The 24,285-nt window shown below is 37.8% G+C and overlaps 1 protein-coding gene across 2 annotated transcripts in view; it reads left to right on the forward strand.

Moving 5' to 3' along the window:
* The window catches only part of LOC122559083 (microphthalmia-associated transcription factor-like), a 171,995-nt gene that overhangs the window by 136,618 nt on the left and 11,092 nt on the right, over positions 1-24,285 (forward strand). For both annotated transcript variants that reach the window (XM_043708335.1, XM_043708336.1), the window contains exons 3-8: positions 3,505-3,732; positions 6,643-6,666; positions 7,772-7,867; positions 12,179-12,296; positions 22,680-22,751; positions 23,019-23,075. In XM_043708335.1, the coding sequence (XP_043564270.1) occupies positions 3,505-3,732; positions 6,643-6,666; positions 7,772-7,867; positions 12,179-12,296; positions 22,680-22,751; positions 23,019-23,075 (595 nt within the window). The remainder of the gene's footprint in view (positions 1-3,504; positions 3,733-6,642; positions 6,667-7,771; positions 7,868-12,178; positions 12,297-22,679; positions 22,752-23,018; positions 23,076-24,285) is intronic.

A 24,285-nucleotide genomic window follows, 5' to 3' on the forward strand; every position in this document is an offset into this window, starting at 1 on the left:
TTTTTTTCATCCGTGTGTAGGGCTATGAGGGAGAGAGGGTCGTGTTTTTTTCACAAGGATACACGAACACCAGCTAGCCACAAAAAGACACGACCCTCTCTCCCTCGTAGCCCTACACACGGATGAAAAAAAACACCATTTCGACTGGGACAACACATCTATCCTGGGATACGCTAAGCAAAGACATGCCAGAGAATTCCTAGAGGCCTGGCACTCCAACCACAACGCCATAAACAAACGCATAGATCTAGATGCCATCTATCAACCCCTCAGAAAACGAACAGGAAATGACATCACCACAAACCCTGGGAACCCCATCCAGGAGAAAGATATAAATAGAAAGCAAGGAGACAACAGCTTCGCTTCACTTGGAAGTCACCACTGATGATGTTACCTAGCCAGGTAATGAAACGTTTGGATATCAAACCTACAGCTCAGCAAGCAAACCTACACCCCTTTTGAAATACATGTTGCTCAAGTCAGAGTGGTTGTAGACCAATGAGCACGGTGGTGAGCAGTGAATAGGTTTTTGCATCATTTTAGGATATTGATAAGAGTTTTGGATGACATTAAAATATGAAGGTAGAATAAAGGTAATCAGTTAGAAATAATTTGATCAGTCATGGCTGGAGGTAGCAAAGACAAGCAAAAGTGTCTCATCAGCAGAAGGGCTGAGGAAGTGGGCAGATGGCAATAAACAATCTTAGTGGGGATGTGGATAAGGGACATTGAAAGCTCACCCAAAGCTTAACAGATGTATTGCCAGTGTTGCAAACAATCTGTTTCAGTCTCTCACAGTTGTCAAGGAGAGGGATGGAGTTAGTGATGAGCGAGTAATTTTGTTGTGAGAACATAGGACAATGGTTCAGTCTTACAAATATTTATTTAGTCGTGTTTATTTCCATGGAAGTGTGTCAGGTCTTTTTTAAACATTTGTATGCCTGTTGTCCTGTTTGACTTAACTGTTGTAGTGTCTAAAAAAATGCATGTACCTTGTGGCTTTATGTTCAGTGGGAACAGTGACAATGACTGGGGATAAATTTGTGAGAGTCCAAATCCACAAAGTCTATATCAACAGAAATATAGATGATATTGTTACTAAGTGATAGTATCACATAATAAAGTAGTTAGTGATAAAGAAAAAGGAGCCTCTGAAAACCAAAAAATAGTTTCCAAAATCAGAAGTTTCCTCAATAAGACCTATTTTTAAGAAAGATTGACAATCTGATAAAGAGGCAATAGACAATTTGTCAAACTACATGAATATGTTTTATTTAGATTACTGACTCACCTGATTAATTTTGGTTTTCCAAGTTCAAGATGGAGATTTAAGGTGGATTGACAGGGAGAATCAAGGTAATTTTAAGATAAAGAAAAACTGATATTATCCAGTTTGCCATAACAGGCCATCTCCATCTCTGGCAAAATCTCCATTTCAGATTGTCCAGTCCACAAACCAACAGACAGCTTGTAATGGGACACAAAAGAATGGGTAAACTTGGATGAACAAAGTAAAAGGACAAGTAAAAGATTTTGGAGATGATTGTGCAATTATTTGAACATTTCTCATAATATTTAGATCTTTGCCCAACTTATTCATTGTAGCATTTTCTTTTTATTTTTGATAAAAGGTTTCTTTGTGATCATTGTTCACTCATCGACTGGAACGAGAAAATGAATTAGCCTTGAAGCAATTATCAGTCAAGAAAAAATCATGGTCTCCCATGAAAGAACCAATTTTATGCATAAAAACAATGACGTCAAAGCTGTGTAAAAACAGCTAATGGCAAATCATTTTTAATTTATATGGCTAACTACCATGGCATCTTGAAAGCTTCTTCTGTGTGCTGTTGATGTCTTTATATGCATAACTAATTAAGGGAGCTTTCGTTTTATAAGACCATTGGTTTATTTTTTCAAATTAATCTAGGCCACTGATAAACCATCTTTTCATCACAGTCAAAAGCTATCACTTTCTTTGAGTGCAGTAAGTGTGGCTGCGTTTCTAACACATATTGATTACTTTAAAATCCTAGTAGATGTTTCATCATACTTGAAATGTTGGAACTTAATCATTATAAGGTAAGTTTTAAAGAAAAGTGCTTTAAATGGTCAGTGTATTTTGTTTTGAATTAGCTGTTCCAGCAGCACTTGAAAGCGACATTACTCACTTTTTATTACTCTCAGTTTTGATATTCTTGACTTACTTATCATCTAATTATATATACTTAATGGTATCTGTTGCAGAGCCTTTGCAATTTCCAAAACAACTAATAAAGGTAACAAATTTTATATGCGTACAACTCATGAAAGAACTGCTCATCAATGCTGAACAGTTACTTGCAGCTGAACTATCAGCAAATAGGCATTTTATTGAATTAGAATGTAAATTAATTTTGTAACTTAATATATGGCAATTGGCTTCATGATTGTGACAACTGTATGGCTTTGCAGTTAAAGGCTCTTTGTTATCCCATTGAAGGAACATCTTTGAAATCAGTCAAATCGTAAGACTATTTGCAGCTTTGCAGCCTTTCTTGTATCTCAACTAGAGTAAATTCACAAACTGTGATGTTCTTCTAAAATTTTGCAATAAAGGAACTACTTTGAAGTTTCTTCCTAATAATGTTTTCTGAAGGAACATAATCTTGAATTTTTGTTGCCATTTTGTTTCATTCCTCAGTGTCTCACTTGTTGGCCAGGAAGATCTTCACAGTTATGTGTAGGTTTTTGTTATACTGTGCACAATTCAAAGTTTGTGCGAAGATTTGTAGCTCGAGTGCTTGTTGTTGTGGTTCTGTTCGCCGAGCTGGGAATTTGTGTTGCAGACGTTTCGTCCCCTGTCTAAGTGACATCCTCAGTGCTCGGGAGCCTCCTATGAAGCGCTTCTGTGATCTTTCCTCCGGCATTTGTAGTGGTTTGAATCTGCCGCTTCCGGTTGTCAGTTCCAGCTGTCCGCTGCAGTGGCCGGTATATCGGGTCCAGGTCGATGTGCTTGTTGATTGAATCAGTGGATGAGTGCCATGCCTCTAGGAATTCCCTGGTTGTTCTCTGTACTCCTTAGTAGCCACACATGCAGATGACAAGCAACATGAGTTCGACTGGGACAACACTACTATTATACTATTATACTATTATACACTACTAAGCCAAACAGAGAACAACCAGGGAATTCCTAGAGGCATGGCACTCATCCACTGATTCAATCAACAAGCACATCGACCTGGACTCGATATACCGACCACTGCAACGGACAGCTGGAACTGACAACCGGAAGCGGCAGATTCAAACCACTACAAATGCCGGAGGAAAGATCACAGAAGCGCTTCACAGGAGGCTCCCGAGCACTGAGGATGTCACCTAGACAGGGGACGAAACGTTTGCAACACAAATTCCCAGCTCGGCGAACAGAACCACAACAACTGTGCACAATGTTACGCTTTAATAATAGCAACAAATAAAAGCATAAGACTGATTTCTGAAAAAATTCTCTTCTACATGCAGGTGCAAACCCACCTTGAAAACCCAACCAAATACCACATTCAGCAAGCCCAAAGGCAGCAGGTAAAGCAGTATCTGTCAACCACTCTGGGCAACAAGCTGACAAACCAAGCCTTAAGCATGCCTTGCTCTAACCAACCAAGTGATCATGCCATGCCTCCAGGTACTGGAAGCAGTGCACCTAACAGCCCAATGGCAATGCTAAACATCAGCTCAAACTGTGAAAAAGAGGTAATCTTAAAATCTTTTTACAGTAAATATTGAGTTAGTAGTTAAAAAGTAAATCATTAAGCAGCATTTGATTGACTTAAAGGTGACGTTTAGTGTTTGTTTATCAATTCATCTTTTAAAATCAGCCCTGCATAGTTCAGATAAAATTATCTTGAAAATGTTGTACTTTTTGTTGCAATTTGATATTGTGACATTCATGTTAATTTATAATATTTTGCCTCCTTGAATACAAGAATGAAAACGTTAAGAAATTTAAAATCAAATTTGTACATTTGTGGGGAAAGTTGAGAAAGCCTCTTATGGAGGTGCATGTATCAAAAATAACAGCATTGTAGATTAGTGATTCTCATTCTAACAAAGTTTAATCATCATAAAACAGTTAGTCTTTTATCATAGAATTCCTATAGTGTGCAAGCTGGCCATTTGGCCCATTGAGTCCACACCGACCCTCTGAAGAGCATCCCACCCAGACCCATTCCCCCTACCCTATCCCATGCAGTTCCCCAGGCTAACCCACTTAGCCTGCACATCCCTGGATACTATGGGGTAATTTAGCATGGTCAATCCACCAAACTTGCACATCTTTGGACAATGGGAGGAAACTGGAGCACTGAGAGGAAACCCTCACAGACATGGGCAGAACATGCAAACTCTGTACAATCACCCAAGGGTGGAATCGAACCCAGTTGCCTGGCACTGTGAGGCAGCAGTGCTGACCACACATAATTTAACCAAACATAATTTATGTTTTATGTTAAATATAGACATGAAGATGCAAAAAATAAATTGTTAAAAGCTACCTCTGGATTTTAGTCACTGTAAAACATTGTGTTTCTAAAATATTTATATTTTTGGCACTGCTGCTCACACAGTAAATCTCACTGGGTTGAACATGTATGTTTGCCATTACAATTATGTCTGGTAAAATACCAGCAGTGGCAAAATTGATTGTTTGAGGGTGTGGCATACTGTCGATTTGCACTTTTTAAAAAGTCTGTCCTCAAGAAGTGTAACAATAGAATATAATGGCTCATCCTTGTCCATGATTTAAGATAACTGACCAACCCATTCCAAGTTGCTGTAGCATCTAGACAGCCCAAACTGATCTGTGCGGTACAGGTTTTTAAAATTACTCACTGTTACAAATCCATTATAATCACTCTGCAGAACATTTCCCAGTGGAGTTCAGTAGTCCTATAATGAAAGTGGTATTTTTAGAGCTCTAACCTTTTAAATCTATATATGATCTGTATCAATATATTGTCTATTTATATCAGGAAATAATCCAACCATTCATAGAACAGCCCATGATTAGAGGATCATTACTGTTAAGTGATAATTTGTAGAAAGTGATAGACTATTAAACATTCAATACCTACTTTGTTAGTTTAAGTATACACAATATTCAAAGTATTGTAAAAGAAGAACGTTGTTTACCAATATCACCTCTGGTTGATTTGAAAATTAATATTGAGTGTTCTACTTAATTACATTAAATGCTTTTGTATCTTATTTTTAATGTATTGATTACAGAATGCTTATCAGCACATACATGCGCTATTTAATGCTATCATCTGTGAAATATTTTGTCCTTAAATAAAGAATTAAACTTATAGAAAATGCAATATGAGGAGATACAAGCACAAATATAATGATTTACTAGCAATAGAATTGAAGCCAATGTTAACTTTGCCAAAATTTATAAATGAGCTTATGCACAAGTTGCCATATACAGTGCAATATACAGTTTAAAAGAAATTAACATATAAGGACTGTTCTGAGAAACAAATGTAAGCCCAACAAAGATGACAAACAGAACAAACAAAGTGCTGAGGAGGATCTACTGTTTATAGATCAGCACTGTATACTTTTCTACACAAGGTAGTTTTAATGTTTGAAGACATCCTATTGCATTGTTTGCAATAGCTGAGTGGACTGTTTATTTTAAATTTGTTAATGTTTTACAGTACAGCAACAGTAAAGCTTATTTACATGTGTTTCTCGGTAAGGAGTGTCTATTTTGGACATAATTGATGATCCAAGTGCAAATTGCATCCAAATTGCATTGGTTTTCTGGAGTTAACCCTTCTCCTCCTTCCCAATATTTGCCATAAACCAACAGAATTAGACAAAGTATTAACACCATAAGTATACATTTTTGCTTTCAAAAATATATTTTTTGATATACAAAAATATTTAAAACATAAATATTTCAGTGTTAAGTTGGTGCAGTTTGATTACTAAAGCCAGACATGGGCTAATCTCAAAGATAAGCATTTTCATCACAGTCTAGTTCACTATCCGTAAATATCCATATTGGAAATAATTTGAACACAATCCTTGGACCCACCAAAGAGAGACAATTAACAGAAATTCATAATAGTATTTCATCTAATTTTGGAATTGGCTGTTTTGGGAGGGACCAGGGTATTGCACAATAGCTGTCAGAAATTCGATTGACACTGCCTGTTTTATGTGCCTGAAAGTCTTTAATCTTTTGCACTGGTTTCACGTGAACTACACAGAAGAGAACAGCACAACCTAGTGGAAACCCCACATTACATTTCCCTTTACTCAAAACATTGTGATTTTGCAAATATACTGACAAGTTTTGCACTTCAGCTCTTTACATTTTTAAGTTACATATCAAAAGGTTGAGTATGGTATTCAGTTTCCTCATTGGGTTGTGTAATTTTTAAAAAAGGCATTTATTTAATTTCTCTGTGCAAGCTTTTAAAGGTTGTCTCGATGTTAATTGTATTGTGCTTTAGTTCTTGCTAGGCTTGTTAGGTATGCTAAATGTTAATTATCTGAATTTGTATTATAATTTAAATATATATAATTAACTACAACCCCAAGTCTTTGGGGAGTTTTCACGGAATATCTAATACTTTTCATTTTATTTTGCAGGTCTGGTTACCGGAAATGAAAATGGTAATAAAAGTAACTTACAAATGTTAATGTTTAAGTCAAACCTATTGTATGTGTTGCCTTACATTAGTTGTTAAAACCTGTAATTATTTTGAGTTTGCCATTTCATATCAGAATGTATGTATGAAAAAAAAAATTATATGTGAGGCAAAAACAGAAGAAAAATCAGCAATTCTGGCAGTGGGGCGATGTTTTAGGTTGATGACCTCTCATTACAGTGGGGTATGTTATCATTTAGGACTGGTTTTGGTTTGGCAATGTATAACAACGAATGGCACATTTTTTGTTCGCCTCATACGAGTATCATGCCTTCATGCCTTACCATCTTTATTTTTCTTATTTTAAGATCCTTCTCAAAATGCAACACTTTCATGAAAGTTTAGCCTGTCCTCTAAAACTCTCTTTTTGTTAATGACCAGTTTTCCTTACCCGCCTATTTAGTGGACTGCAAGTTGCAGAGAATCACGTGGGTACCATACTTTTTATGAACCAATTGACACCTTTTCAGCTGTTTTCATACAGAGCCCCTTTACATTTAGGATCATAGTTCAGGTTCAAAAATAACCCACTACTACCAAAATGTGCCTTTCACCTTTCAGATGTGTGCTTTTATCTAAATCAGATTGAGAATTAAATTCTTTGCCATTTATAGTCAGTAGAATGAAAATGGACTGAATTCTATCAAGGTCAGTCTAACCTGATGCAGAATACTGTGGTAAGAATGTAAGTCTACATCATAAAGTTTGAAACTCATTTAATTAACAGATTATCATTAGGAGAGAACTAGCATTTTAATGGAATGGCAAACAATGATTTGGCAAGCCCGGTGACTAATGACTAATGTTAAAATTAGGTTTATAATTTTCTGTTCATAAAAAGAACACTGATGTAACAGATGGCTGTGATGGTGATAGTTTTAACGAGTCCTAAGATGAGAGAAGCAAGCTTAGTGTGATCTCACATTTTTCTCTCAAAGCTATAAACGAATCTGCTTGAAAAATGATATTACTATGTATAGTTCAAAGGATTTTAAAATTAAAAATCACTATATCCTGGCAGATCTGAGGCCTTTGTTTCTTATATGCTCTTTTCCTGCTGCTTGGTACAGATGGATGATGTCATTGATGACATTATTAGCCTGGAGTCAAGTTATAATGATGACATCCTTGGACTGATGGACCCAGGAATTCCAATGGCTAATACGGTAATTTTGTACCTCCTATCAATTTGGATTAGAGTCATAGCCGTAGAATCATACAGCATGAAATCAGGCGCTTCGTTCAACTAGTCTACGCCAACCATGTTCCCAAACTAGTCCCACTTGCCTGCTCATATCCCTCCAAACTTCATTTACTTGTGTACTTATCCAAATGTCCTTTAAATGTTGTAACTGTATCTGCATCCACCACATCCTCCGGCAGTTCATTCCACACATGAAGCACTTTATTGTTCTCCTCTTCTCCTTTCCGTTAGCTTTTTGATATGCTGCTACGTTTTCGCTCTGGTGCCTGGAATCGAGGTCACTCTAGACAAAGAAAACTGGCATTATCAGAATTTTTGTTTTTAAACCAGTTCATGTGTAGAATACCATTGTTCTGTTTTGTCTATGGGCCTACTCTAAACTTCTGATGTATATGTAATATTGTGCTGAAAGCTGCGAATCACATGAAAAATTACCTGTCATATCCTGCCAACCAGGAAACAATACTGCCACTTGTAACACTTGTTACTTAGGATACTAACTTTTCCTCATGAATTGAGAAAACCTCAATTAAATTGAACAAAGTACTACATCAATAATAGGCATACTCCTTGTGTACAATTTTTCTTTTACTGTGAAATATTAAGTTCAAAAAATGTTTAATCATTCAAACATAGAATAATGAAATAATTTAGTATCTATGATTGTGTTGTACTTGTTTTTATTTCATGACATTTAAAGTACAACAATACTAGTCTGAGACACACAAATATTGAAGTGTAATGTCAGATGAGTGAAGAAATATACTGTGTCATAACCACATTGCATGGAGCTTATCCATTTGGTTGTTTCCAAAAGCAGGAAATGTTAACAGCTTCAAAATGATTATAACTTTGAAGTCATGTCAAAAAGAAAATGATCTATTTGTTTATCTTTAATACTATTTACAGGATATTATGGTCTGCAAAAATGGCCACTTGCTGACACCCATAGAATTGTATGACAGAACTTCACAGCAATTCCTTTTATCTGAAACACTCTTTGGCGCTTTGAAGACTCATGATGTGGCACTGTGCAAATACACAGGCTTTTTTTGCATGCTGTGAAAGGCTTGTCAATATATTTATCAAACCGCTCAGATTTGTGATTAACAAGGCTGCATAAATTATGATAATACTTGGAAAATCCAATTTAACTGGACATTAATGTGGTAGTAATCAAAGCCACCTTTGAAAGTACCTCTGTACATTCTAGTGGCCCGACTGACTGTTTTTAAATAAAAGCCTTTATAGTTGCAAAAAAGAATTGCGGTTGATGGAAACACTGTTGAAACTTACATTTATCTGTGTTTCTGACATAATGAATTTAAGTATCTCATAAAATGTAGCAGGCCAGTCATCTCAAGCAGTATCCCGAGTTTTGATGCATCTGTTTGCGTCCACATAGATCTATATCTATTTTGTTTGAAAAATTTCTATTATTTTGATTACCTGCCACAGAAACCGTTTGGTTTTTTTTGTAAAGATCTCACTATCTCAGTAGAACATTACTATAAAGCAAGCCATTTAGTTTATTGTATCTGTGCCAGCTTTTTAATAGTACTATTCAATAAATTCCACTCCTGTGTTCTTTCTTGTATTTTTCCCCCTTTAAAGATTTAACCCATTCACTTTTGAACGTTAATATTGAATCTGCTATCGCCACCTTTTAAGTCAGCATTCCAGATAACAAAAACTCATTGCCTTTAAAAAAAAGCTTTCCTCAAGTTGCCTCTCAACTTTGCCAGTTGTTTTACATCTGTATTCTTTCATCTTCAAGAAATGGTTTCTTATAAATGAATATACCAAAACCATTCTTAATTTTGCATACTTCAATGAAGTCTCTTTATTGACCATCTGTGCTTTAAATATAATAACCCCTGCTTCCTTTGTTTCTTCATCCTTTCCAACTTTCCCATAAATCTCTGCTGCAGCTTGATGCTTACTACATTTACAAGTGTTGCGCAAATTTTGAAATTATGCACTGTATACCCAAATCCAGGTCATTAATAATAGACAATAAGAACTGCAAATACAGGAAATACTCAACTGGTCAGGCAGCATTTGTGGAGAAACATATTTAATACCAAGTGAAAAGGGGGAAGGAAGGGAAAAGAACAAAAGGATGTAAAACAGGAGAAATGAAATGGCAAAAGGTGTTGATGGCCAAAGGAAATGGTAATAAACTAAGTAAAGAAACAAAACATATGTCTAGAAAATGTGTGAATGGCAGAATGGTGAAGAGCTAAAGAGAAAAACAAGAAAGTAAAACGAACATAAGCAAAGAAAAAGAAACAAAATGAGGACTCAGGTAATGGTCTGAAATTTAACTCAGTGTTGGGAATGCAAGGCTGTTAAATAGATATTCAGAAGTTATGGTTCTCTTTCTCAAGCTTGTATTCAGCTTCGATGCATCACTGCAGCCCAAGTCAGAGAGATCAGTGAGAGTGCAGGAAGAGTGAGGTACTCCCACTCTTTCTAAATGTGACATTCTCATTGAGGTGCCAGCATCCAAGCTCGTTGGGAGTACAGGATACAGCCTTGCTGGTGTCTTCTCCTCAACATCGGAACTCTTCTCCTCTCAGGTTGAGGAGATGCTGCAGTACCTGTAAGATAGAAGAGAGAGAAGATATCACAGCCAGTGTTTTGAAGGCAGTGAATGAGATAGATAGCAGGGTCATGTGAGAGATGCAGTGGAGCGACGTGGAAGTCTCTGCACCCCGCAGGGGCAGTCTGGTTTTCCGCTGTGAAGGCCAAGATGCAATCCTCGGAGGGTGAGGAGTCCAATGCCGGGTGTCACCTTACCCACATGGACCCATTTGTGGCTGTCTTCTCCTGGAATGAGAGAAAGGGAGGGATTGAGTGAGTTTAAAGTAGGTGAATAGCTGTTAGCGCTGGGTGAAATATGGTAAGGTGTGGAAGCACGCAGAGGCCAGTGGTGAGGGAGGCAAAGAGTTGCAGGCACTATTGAGAGTGGTAGAAGACATGTGCCTCAGTGGGTGCAGTAACAAAGGCAATGAATGTGAGGTAGCAAAGAGGACTTGCCCTGGTGGAATAGTAGGTCACTGACCTTCTCATGACGTTGCTGGCTGTTCCTTCACACCATCATACTGACCCTGCTGAACACCTTGGACCATGTTGCCTGGGACTCGTGGCTTGGCCTCCTCTGCTGGTGCTCTGGGAAGAGGACTCCTACTGTGTAAACCACTCACTTGACCAGGAACTCCAGAGCCCTGACAGAGAAGCACAATGCTATCCTTCCCTTCTCGGTCAACTTTAGAATCTATCCTTGACTGAGCAGGGCAACTTCGGAATGCCATTGCTCCTCGGGTGCACAGTGGGCTATTAACTGTGGTGCAGGTGCCAAGGATGCTGGCGTTTTAGCAAAAATCTGGTGAGTGGCAAGTTGTTCTCAAAATTATGCATGATAAGATGGGGTGAGAGGCAGATGTGAGGGTTGTCACAGAGACAGGTAGATAGTCAATGAGGTGCATTTGGCAAGATACAACGAGAAATGACGCTGGTCTGATGCAGCGAGGTTCCCTTCAAAAAATAAGTGTTAGGGTTGGATCTGGGGGTGGGAGAGGGGTGTTGCAAATTCAGAGTAAAACACACTGAAGTGAGTTAGGAAAGCCAAAAAAAGACTGCTAATGACACAATGGCAATTCCTAAAGAAAAGATCTGGAGCCAATAAAAGGCCTGGGAGGTGGCTAGTTTGTGGTTGTGAGCATGGAAGTGAGATGGCTTGAACTGTTGTCTTTTGAAATTGAAGAGTCCCAGCCAAAGAAATGGATGTGGAGTTGAAGGCAGTGAAAGAAGAACTCGGCAGTTTGCAAAGCTCAAGATTTAGATATTAAAGAAAAAGGGAATTTGCAGTGGTTCTAATATTGACCTCTGGGGGATCCTGCAGTTTTCTTCACCAATCTGAGAAGAACTTTTCTCCACTGCTTTCTGTCTTTTCTCTATTGGCCAATTATCCTTGCACCATTGTCCTTGTAATCCCATGGGCATTAATTTTGCTGAATATCTATTACGAGACCATTTGCCAAACTTTTGTAGGTCCATATACACACTGATTGCATTACTCTCATCAAGCTTTTCCATTATGTAGTCAAAGTATTTAATCAGGTTAAATATCTGCAATTTGCCTTCATTAAAAGTTGACCAACTTTCATTATTAGCTGATACTTTTCCATATGCCAATTAATTTTGCCCCTCATAATAATGAGTGATTATTATACATGTACAAAACTCATGTCATTCTTTTATGTTTCAGTTACCTGTACCTGGCAACATGTTAGATGTCTACAATAATCCAGGAATGGCAGCTCCTGCCATTACCATCAGCAATTCTTGTCCTGCGAACCTACCGAATATTAAAAGGGAACTAACAGGTACAGTGGAGCCCAGTTAGCCAGAAAAAAAGTTGATTTTCTTTTGAAGTGCATGTAACTAATTGGTATCATTTTACAGAATAAGTACAGTGGACAAGTAGGGAGTGTAATTTCAAATGTTGCTTTTTAGAAGAAAATGTTGTACAAGTTTCTATGCTGTATCCAGCAAATGCTACTAATAAACCAATAGCATGGGTGAGTTAAGATAATGCAGCAGTTTCAATGATTCCCCAATATTTCCACGTGAATTCTCAAGCCCTCCTACAATTATGGTTCATGTGGTGGCTCAGTGGTTAGCAGTGCTGTCTCGCAGCACCAGGGATCCGAGTTCAGTTCCAGCATTCAGCACTGTTTTTGTATGCATGGGTTTCCACTGAGTGTTCCAGTTTCTTTCCACAGTTCAAAGTGGAGCAGGTTAGGTGAATTGGCTGAGGTAAATGAGGGGTTACAGGGATTGGTTCTAGGTCTGGGTGTGATGCTCTTCAGAGGCTCAGTGTGAATTCAGTGGGCCAAATGGTCTCTTTCCATACTGTAAGGATTCTATGATTTGATGACCAAACATAGATTGACTTTCTATATAAAAATGTAGATTAAAATATTACTTGTGTAAGTATTTTATTTTCTAAACCTTGTGGTATTGAAAGAAATGACTAAGAATATGAGGGAATTACAAATTTCTGCCCGATCCTTGGCTGAAAAGTATTACATTCACTTTTCACAAAATAGTTTGCACCAGCTCTCTGGGAATTATGGATATACACATTTGAAATTATGGATGTCATGCCATTTCTCTACCTATTAGATTATGCAGTAGTTGAACATTAGATGAATGTCCTCATGAATGCTTTTATTACCTCTCATTCCAATGCTCCCCCAGTCACTCTTCCATCTTCCATTCTCCATAGATTTAAATTATTTCAAAACTCTACCCATATCCTAATTCGCTTCAAGTCCTGTACAACATGTTCATTGATATACATTGGATCTCAGTCTGACAATGCTTTGATTTGAAAAGGTGATCTTTCTCTTCAAATGTCTTGTGCCTTTACCACCAGCCCTATAATCCTTTAAAGTCTCTGCATTACTCCAGCTATAATCTCTTATGCATCTCTAGTATTAATCGCTCTATTACTAATGACCATGCCTTCAGTTGTTTAAGCACTAAGTTCTGAAATTCCCTTCTTAAACCTCTCCATCTGTTTATCTTGATTTCCTGGTTAATGATGCTTTTTAAAATCTCCCTGTCTGATTAAACATCCGTCATCTATCCTAGTACCTGTATATGTGCACTTGTGTCCTTTTTTTTGTTTCATAATACTCCTGTGAAGAATGTTTAACTCCATTAAAGGTGCTATACAAGTTTTGTTTTTGAATGTGCTTTTGAAGGAAACCTTAGTATCAGTGAATTGACATATGGTTGGTATATTATCTCTTTTGTAAAAGAATAAATGCTATCATTCTGTGCACTGAGCAAAGTGAATTTCGTTAATGCTTGTTTGTCACTGATTTAAAATCGAAAATACAACACTACTCATTAAATATTGTGAACAATCTTAATAATACCTAAGGCTGAATTCTAATTCTGTTTTTTCAAGCATTTGGCTTGTTGACATAGAATTAAAGAAGTTCTGATAGCAGCTTCCTAAATTCATGCATTCTCTCAAGAACCTGTGCAGCAGTTTTGAGTCACTCCTCTTGAAATTTAATTAAAGACCACTTTTAGCCAGACAGACACTTCCTCTGTCATCACACCATCCTACACCCAGGTGAAGTGCAAGAGAGAAGTGCATACTCACAATGCTGTAGTGAACCAACAGGATGAGTGACACTTCTGAATGTTTCACTGAATATACTTCTGGTATAAATCTGGAGTTTATCCAATATATAATAGCCAATTAATGCTCAAGTAGCCATTTTGTAATGGGATATCTATAATTCTACAATAAAGCACTCACTTCACAAGATCTTCAGATTGGCCCCAGAGAAAACACGTTTTGTATTGAATTGCCACTGAAACCAATTGAAGAGTAACTTAGTCAGTGGAATGACCAGTTCTGAATTTATATATTTACTGACAAAGAAGTGTCATTATGCAGTTTATTTTGTCAGAGAATAGCGTTCTGAAGCTATCAGGTAATGAACTAATTTGCAATTTCTATACAGTTTGCAATCTCTGCATTAATAACACATACCTGTCAGGTTATCATCTTCACTGAATTAATTTCTGACTATTTGCTATTGCCATTATCTTCCAAAACAAGTTTTGCTTTTTCCAAAAACAGTCACTCTGCTTTAATGTTTGTTCTGCTTGTTCTAAACTTTTTTCAACTGAGAAAATACGCTATGTATATAAAAAGGTATATTTTTCTCACACATGTCCATTATAGAGTCATAGAGATGTACAGCATGGAAACAGCATGGTCACCTCTCAACCTCCGACGCTCCAGGGAAAACAGCTCCAGCCTGTTCAGCCTCTCCCTATAGCTCAAATCCTCCAACCCTGGCAACATCCTTGTAAATCTTTTCTGATCCCTTTCAAGTTTCACAATATCTTTCCGATAGGAAGGAAAGCAGAATTGCGCATAATATTCCAACAGTGGCCTAACCAATGTCGCATCTGCCACTTCTCATACCATTGGCCCATCTGGTCAAGATCCTATTGTAATCTGAGGTAACCCTCTTCGCTGTCCACTACCCCTCCAATTTTGGCATCATCTGCAAAGTTACTAACTGTACCTCTTAGGCTCACACCCAAATCATTTATGTCAATGACAAAAAGTAGAGGACCCACCACCGATCCTTGTGGCACTCCGCTGGTCACAGGCCTCCAGTTTGAAAAACAACACTCCAGCACCACCCTCTGTCTTCTACCTTTGAGCCAGTTCTGTATCCAAATGGCTAGTTCTCCCTGTATTCCGTGAGATCTAACCTTGCTACCCAGAACAATATAGATGGTTTGTTTTTAAACCTATCAAATAAAAACCCTGAATACAAATGTTAAAATTGAAGTCAGACCCAATGATGTCATCAGAGCATGATCTGTGAAGAATGGGTTCTGAGTGGGTGTACCTGTCACCTGCTCAGTAAGCCTAAAGGGTTATTTGGCATTGGTCACAATGGTGATTTTGCCAGCCACTTGCCATCGTACACTTATGTTAAATTCTGCCCTTAATTGTGTGTGATGAAGTTGTATGTTGACGGCATCAGAATATGTGCTAGGAACAGATGTTTCCAAAATGACAAGAACATGATGGATATTAAATATTGTTAATTAACAACTTATCTACATTTGCTATTTCACTTTCACTCAAATAAAATATGTGGGAAAAATATCTATTTTTATCGGTGGGGGAAATATCCAGTGGGATTCTTTGATTACAGTATGCAAGTCACAATCTGCAGCAACTCCATCAAGGTTGTGTTGTGCATTGACATTTCCTGTCAAGTTTTTGCATATACGTTTTGGCATTGGTAGAAAAACAAAATACACCTTTGTGAACATTCCTAACACAGTAATGGGTAATAACATGCTAAGCCAAATAGTACGGCTTCCTCATGGCTTAATGGACAAGAATCTCACCTGAGTTAGATAGTTGTTTGTTCAAGTTCCACTCCAAGACTTGAATACCACAGTGTAGACTGGCACTGCAGTACAGTATTGCATGAATGCTGCAATATTGAATAGTACCATCTTTCAGACAAAAAGCCTAATCTAAATTCTCAGTTGAATAAGAAAAAAAAACCCAGGGAGCAATTTCAAAGAAGGGAAGGAAGTTGTCCCCTTTGTTCTGGCCATATTTATCCCCAAAGCAACATCACAATAAGTAGATTACTGTTTATTTGTTTGCAAATTTGCTGCTGCATTTCCTTCATTTCTGAACATTGAAATACCTAATTGCTTCTAAAGTGCTTCAGTGCCTCATAGTGCACAAGTGCAATTTTGTTTTAATTGACAAATTCCATACTGAGTATCTCACACAAATATTTATATAATTGCTCCATATGTGCAATTCTAATTAGCAGAGGAAAGAATTCTCTAAATTTTACCTATAGTCAATATTTATTTATTTTGATCCTGTTATAGACCAGACCAGACTCCCTCAAAATATTTTAAGAAGGTAACCTAGACGCTAACTTTTTCTTACTTTTTATTTGCCTTTAAAAAAATCCTGTCCCTGATGTAATGCAACTGGTCAAACTACTCAACTTTAAGCAAAACACACTTTGCTTAAACACTATGGTTAAAATGCAAATAAAGAAAGATGAATTTAGAATAACTTAATTCTATTGGAAAACTTAACAGAACAATAGATACAGTAACTATTGTTAATTAACTGTTCCAACATAGTAACATCCCACAAATACATGTGTGGGCAAAAAAGTAAAATTCAGACACAGGTTTTCACATGCAGTTCTGCGATCCATGAGGAAAAGAAACATTAGGAGAAAATTCAGAGAGAGTAGCAGCCAGGATGCATTCATTGAAGCTTCCAACTGTGCTAACTAGCTTCTGTGGTATTCAGAAATCGTGATCTGAGAGAGCTGGTCACACCCATTCAGGCTGCATTAAAAAAAACCAATAGCATCCCCAGCTGTTTACTCAAGTGGTCTTTAGTAACTAGCTGTGCACCTCTCATTCAAACTCTCTTCAGAAAGAAACCAGGATGTAATAACCTCTTAAAAGGCACAGCATCGTCACAACTCAAATGCAAAGAACAAATAATATTAAGTACATAGAAATTCAATGTTTATATTGAGCAAGTGGAAAGTTTGAAGTAAGTATCAAAGTTAAAAATACATTTGCGTTGTTGAAACAAGGTACGTGGCTTTGTAAAAATTGATTCATTCAGCAATTTTAAAAGCATACGCAAGTCAGGTTCATCAACATAATTAAGCATTTATCTGAAAACTTTGCATATCGGTGAGTGGAAGAAATATTAGTCCATTCCTAGCCTCACTGTTGATATCAAGCATCATTTTTGTTAAATTTGTGACATCACTCTTCACCTAGTGACTATATTAGTAGATTAAAGTAAACTAAAATTTTGGCTTTTTCTAAAGATTCCATGTTCTTAACTTGAACCCATTAAAATGTTTCTTCTTTATCATTGTGTATGGAGAGTTTGTGCATTTTTGAGCACAATTTAATGAACTCAAACTTTTGTACAAGAGTGTTAGACTAGAGGTTATTGGCAACTTCACAATGTGAAGCAAATATGTGAGGATTTGTCACAGGTTAGCGTAACATATGGTTACAATTAGTTGGATCATTCCATGATTTATTTTTGCATTTCTTATTCAATGACCAGGAGATAATTAAAGATATTGTAGATTGAGATTGCACTGCATGAAGGCAAATTATTCTTCTTTATATAAAGAAAAGAATGCTAAATGAAAGCTTGGTAAGGATACTCCAAAAGAAGTAGGGATGTCTACAGTATTATCCGTAGTTTCCCTGGCTTCTTTGATCATGTAATGAAAATTGGTCAATCCCAATTGGCATCTCATTGAAAAAATTAGATTCTCTTAAAATGTAATAAATTATATACTTGTCAAATTAAAGCCATCTATATAATACAGGTTATGTTATTTCTATGTCAATTTAATGCCTATCAAAACATTTACAGAAACAAAAACAGAGGTTGCTGGAAAAGCTCAGCAGGTCTGGCAGTATCTGCGCAGAGGAATCAAAGTTACTGTTTTGGGTCCAATTCTGAGAAAGGTTCACCAGACCTGAAACGGTAACTTTGATTTCTCTTCACAGATGCTGCTAGACCTGCTGAGCTTTTCCAGCAACCTCTGTTTTTGTTTCTGACTTACAGCATCCTTTCAGTTTTTATTTAGAACGTTTACAGACTTGGGGTGAGAAATTGTACTCAACAATCACAACTTTTCAGGTATTGCAAATACTCTGAGAGCTCAAAAATGGCATTTGCGACATTTGCACAGTGAAAGGATGAGTTGTATTTGAGACCCTATTGGTTCTTGTCTTAATGTATATGCAGTGTACATCCAGTAGAGGTATGCAGGGCAAGGCAGTTGTGACTTTGATGTCTGACATAACTTTGATGCCCACAGTGCCATTTTGGAGCACAGGGTTCCAAAACCAGCATTCTTTTAAAATTATTTGCAGCTGACTTCGAGTTGAGCAGCATGGAGCACATCCCACCAGCAGTGCTTATAGGGATTTGTAAATGTTTGCAGATTGGGTGCTGGTTGATTTATTTTGGCCTTTGCTGGGATTTTACATGAGTTTGCTGCTTTCTTTAGTTGTTTCCACTGGTGTGGAGGTGATAAGGGACTTTTGGCTGACTTGAAGGTTTCTGCACAGACCACTTAGTTATCATTCTCTTTGAAAGGGAATCATCATTTGGAAAATAAAAATAGAAGAACACGATGCTGGAATATTGAGGAGGATAAGGGTGACAAAGACTCTCCGCAGGGTGTTGTTCACTGTGTATGTTCAGGCGGCAATTCTCCTTGTTCTTCTCTGGGGGTATATTGTGATGCTTGTGCTTCAGAAATGATCCCCTCACTGCAGTTTGCAACATATTGTAACTAATATTGCAACCATAGGAGAGCATAGAGACTGCATTATTAATGGTTGTGAAGTTGGACCTGGTCTTGAAGTCTTATGGATCTTCCAGATGATGTTTTAATATTTCATGTTTGTTATTCATTGCTGGAGAAGGAGGTCACTTACAAGGTGCCCTAACTATGTTTTGTTTCCTTTTGCCAGTGTTATGACCAGGTGAAGTGGAGTAACTGGTTTCCTTTTCTCCCACTCCTCATTTGACCTCAACAGGTTATTGAACTTTTAAAAATTTGCTAGGTTGGCAATTTAGGATGTGCACATCTTGCAAATAAATAAACCTGACAGGTATATTTGAGTTAAACTCAAGTTAAACTTGAGTGTAAGGAGTTAGTTTTATTGCTAAGACCCATTCAGGCTAAAGTATTAAACTTACTAAAAATATATAGGAAAATAATGCAGAAAGACATAATCTCATATCCAAGCTTGCTAAACAATACAGAGCATTCCATATTTAAATTTGGCCAAATAAAATGTACAGTAAAGTCAATAATAGTTCACTGACCTGAACGTTTTGGTTCTCAGTGAAGCAATTACTTTACAGTAGTGATTGATGGATCCTCGTTTCATAGAATGACTGTTGCTGGATTGAAACTTTCCTTTACAATTTTCTGCCTGCAACCAGGAGCATTTTCAGGCTGGTTTTCAAGCCACAGACAAGATTCACAGTTTTCTTCCAAGAAGTACTCCCTTGGCAGCAGCTGTCTTGTCTGCTCAAATCCTGAAAAGGGTTAGATCCGAAACATCAACTTCTGCACCTCCTGATGCTGCTTGGCTTGCTTTTTCTTCCAGCCCCCTGCCTCTCTACTTTGGATTCCAGCAATTTTTGTTGTCATAATCCAAATTCAAACACTCACATAAAAGGATGTATCTTATGACTTCTCTCCGTGTCAGTTCCATATTCTGAAGAACATAGAGGACAAGCTCATGTCTACCTTGCTTCCATTTAGCCATTGTTTCATAGCTGAGGTGATTTGTTCGAAAGCTTCTAATCATTAACTTCTTGAATGATCAGTTCTCCATCTTGATACAAGAACAGGAGGTCATTGTCTCTGCCAAGACCTCTGGCTCCATCCCAAGGAGATGTTATGTGACAACACATAACACAAGTTAGTTTTACCATTTTAGATTTCAGTTGATTTTCTTTATATCAGTTTAAAACTGCCTTTTTGTGGAAGTTGAATGAACAGAAACAGCCGGTAAAGTTTCATTTTAATATTTGACACCAGCACATCTTTGTAACATCAAAGATGAGAAGGTACAGCAAACACCAGCTTCACCAAGATCACAGATGTCCTTGTATTGCAGATTCCTATTTACTACAGACACTGCTATCTGCAAATCTATCTTGTACTCTTATTTTGCTGTCCAGTTGGTGTGACCATTGGCAATGAATCATCCAGGTCAATGTTTGATATCCTGGCAACAGTCAGAATGTTTTTGGACCCACACACATGCAGCATGCATACAAGAAGCCATGCTGCAACGTGAAATATGACGGAGCAGACCACTGATGAATTGAAACCATGCTATGCTTTCTGGAGATGTTCTACAAAGCCTAACACTGAAGGTATCAGGATGTGTAGCAGTTTGCTTCACACTGTACAGTCTCCAATCGTGAGGAGACAGCTTTACCCATCAGCAGTACAGCAAACACTTGACTCGAATGAAGAGTGGCATTAAACTCACTAGCTGCTTTCTGCTTGTGCCGGCCATAGAAACCTCGTCTATTTGCAATACCAACAAGAATTCATCCCCTACACCTCAATGTCCCACACTACTTTCCACCAGTCACTACTAACATTTCTATCATGAAATTGGATTCTTTCAGAACAATTTGGCAGTTTTGTGGTCAGCATAATCAAGACTATCTTTTTATTCCAAATTTATGTAATTAATTAAATTAAGTAATTTAAATTCCCCAGTTGCCCAGATTTTCCTCAGTACCCCAGGTTTTGAACTCATGTCTTTCATACCACGCCTCTAAGTCACTTATCCAGTAATACAACCACTATGCCCCACTGAAGTGCTCATCTGAGTCCTCTTTAACATAACCTCGATGAAGTTATTCTCTGCAGTTAACTGGCATTGTTCACTCTTATTTCCTCCTGTTCTGTCTGTGGGCTTTTTGTGCCTGGTGTCTCACCATATGCAGATACACCACTAATATTTTACTTCAGATTTGTGCAGAATCACTGTCTGAACTGATGTTGAGAATACAATCTAGTGATGGGGGTATGTCTTAATAATCTTCTTGTTCTTTTTTCCCCTGGGCCAAACACTGTGGATATCTGAAAGGAAAATGGTGCCAGAATAAGGTTATGGTGTGAAAATTAAGGGAAATAAGAACCATACACTTATACACTGACTACAGTTTTTAGCCACCACGCGGTGAGACATTCAGGGAAAGTGGAATGTAACAGAAGTATTAGGTAGGAGGCTGCTATCATCTGTGAAGGTTCCAATCCAGCTTTTGGCTATGTCTTAGCAACGCGCATCAAGAAAATGGCTAGAACTGTCTTCACCCTTGGGTTCAGGACAGGCAGGCCCTTCTGTCTCCTGCTGTCGCCAGTTGCGAACCAACATGAAAGCGGAAATATGCCAGTATATGCTCTTAAGTGAGTTTAGTTGATGTGGTTGTCATGGTTGAATATTTGGCAGTCTGTGATGTGGTCTGAATCTTGTAAATGAACAAGTATGTGATTTTGAGTACAAGCGTATGCTTGTTAGCCATGAGTTATAATTGACACGTGATTGGCACGAGCATAGTGACATGAGTGATATCCACTTGTGCAGTTGATATGGTTATGCCATTTGAAGGTGAATTCACTGACCTCATTGAGATTGTTAAACTACTTTTAGCACTGCATCCAAGTCCTTGAGGATTGACTCGAGATATTGACCTTTCCGACAACCCGATCCTACAGCTTTCTGAAAATTTGGAGGGTTTCTTTCCACCACTCCAAGCCCCTTTCACCCCACCCCATCCACAGCCCTAAAACACAACACTTCATCTTTTCCATGTCCTTTCACAAGATCTCCAGTGCAGTCCTGGATAAACCTCAACACATGTACTTGCCCTTTTTTTTAACTAATATTCACTTTTTCCCAGGATAGATTTTCTTAGTCTATGACCTCCAGAACCTGCTGCAGCCTCTTACACACTCTGTTTAAATGGTGTAGTCCAGCTTTCAAATGTGCTCGCAACTCACATCATACAAATGTGTCAGCCGGGGGAAGGGCATGAGAGGGGTGGAAGGGGAGGGCAATAAGATATGAATACTCTAGTTAACACTAGCTAGCTGCTGAGATCATTGGGCATGTAATACAAACCTTGTGCACTACCTTCAGTGCAGTTATTGGATTTGGTTAATTCAACATCATGTCTCAGCAACTGTTTTATTGGACTGTTCAATTCAGTCTATTTTTTAAAATTTTACATATCAAGATTATTGTCTTTATAAAAGAAGGGTTGACCCAGGGATCACAAAAACAGCAAAGGTTAGAACAATTGTACAACTTAATATCGTGCTAAAAATTAAGATAGAACATTTCACAGTTGTGAAAGTTGACATTACTATGCGACTTATTTGTCAAAACAAAATCATTTCAGTGATGAAAAGTTAATGAGTGTTAACTACATCAGGGAATTGGTAACAGTGCTGGTTAATCATGTTACTATAGTGGCCCATCTCACTGTTTCAGTCACTATAGATTGCTAAAATAGCCCTATATTTATTAAATAGTAAAATGTTATTTGTAGTATAAATTGTTTTCTATATAATTCACAGAATCAATGGTTGCAGGCATGGAACTCCATTTTAAAAGTCCCTCTATGAAAATGCATAATGCTCTATTACCAGGCAAGTTCTGATACCCAGAATTTATTTCAATCATTCAACACTTCAACAGCCATTATTGTTTGTGTGTGATCAGGAAATGCTGCTGATAACATTGTAACTCAGTGGCACTATTCTTTCAGTTTAAAAAATATATTTTATTGTGTCATCCAAATTATTTGATGTTCTTATGCTGGTGTAAATTGAACCGCTGAGCTTTGGAACAAAAGGCAGTGTTTGCTCCTGCACAGGTCGTCAGTTCTGTTCTTAACTTGAAATTTTTATTTTCAGAAGCTGAAGCCAGAGCACTAGCCAAGGAAAGGCAGAAGAAGGACAATCATAACTTGAGTACGCTTTTCTCTATTTCCTTTTTATTAATCACATCACAAAATAGTTACACATGTTACTTATCCAATTCAAAATATGCTTAACTTTTTTTTAAAAGTGTAAGGATTTGAGCATTTCATTTTATTCTCTCATGGCAGTGAGGTTCTTTCAAGGAGATCTACTTGACTTATCCTGGAGGCAACTTAGTAGATAACATAAGAGACCAAAAGGTCAGTTAGACTCGAAATGTCAGCTCTTTTCTCTCCTTACAGATGCTGCCAGACCTGCTGAGATTTTCCAGCATTTTCTCTTTTGGTTTCAGATTCCAACATCCGCAGTAATTTGCTTTTATTTAGTAGATAACATGAATGGTGTCCGGATTAAGCATATGTCTTGCTATTTATATTGTGCATTGCCAGTCCACTGTTGTGCCCCAAATCAGTCAGATTTATTGAGGTACTTTTTATGATAGCCAGATAGTCATTATTCCAGCATTGATGGAAGTTCACCTGGCAAACCTAAGGAAATCCCATCAAAGGAATTGCTGAGGGAATTGAATTTTCCTCTGGACAATTCTTTTGTGGTGGAATTGCCTGAAAGTTTCCAGAAAAATTGGAGACCTCGAGTGGTTCTGATGGAATTAAGTAAAATAGTGACTCAAAAGTGTTAGACTATTAGGTACATAATATAATATCCGAGTAACTATTAAACAGACTTCATACATACCCAGCTCTATTTCCCCAGACCACTTACGCTTTCCAGACTTGACATTTCCAAGGCATGACAATACCACCTAGGAATCGACACCAACACCACTCCCCAAATCCCACCACATACCCTTCGCCACTCACCAAGATCATCCTCAGACCTGACCTAACCCCTGCTGCCAAACTGACCAGCCATATCCCTCCCCACATTGAATAGACTCAATCCAAACTAGTCCCTATCACAACCCACTCCTTCATCTGCTGAACCCAGCCCAATTTCCAGGCCAGAGCACCTCAGAACTGACACACACCCTCCCGATCCCCTGCCAGACCTGACTTCTCCAGCCCAACCCAACCTGACTCAACATTTACTTACGCTCTCACCCACCTGGCATCCAACCTACCTGGTACCCTATTCCTTGCCCAACAGACCTTCTTTCACCTGAAACACTACCCTCTCTCCAGCTGGCACCCTGCTTACCTTGGCATGATACCTACTTGGCACACTGCCTCCCTTGTCCATG

Source organism: Chiloscyllium plagiosum, chromosome 18 (assembly GCF_004010195.1).
Source record: "Chiloscyllium plagiosum isolate BGI_BamShark_2017 chromosome 18, ASM401019v2, whole genome shotgun sequence".
NCBI lineage: Eukaryota > Metazoa > Chordata > Chondrichthyes > Orectolobiformes > Hemiscylliidae > Chiloscyllium > Chiloscyllium plagiosum.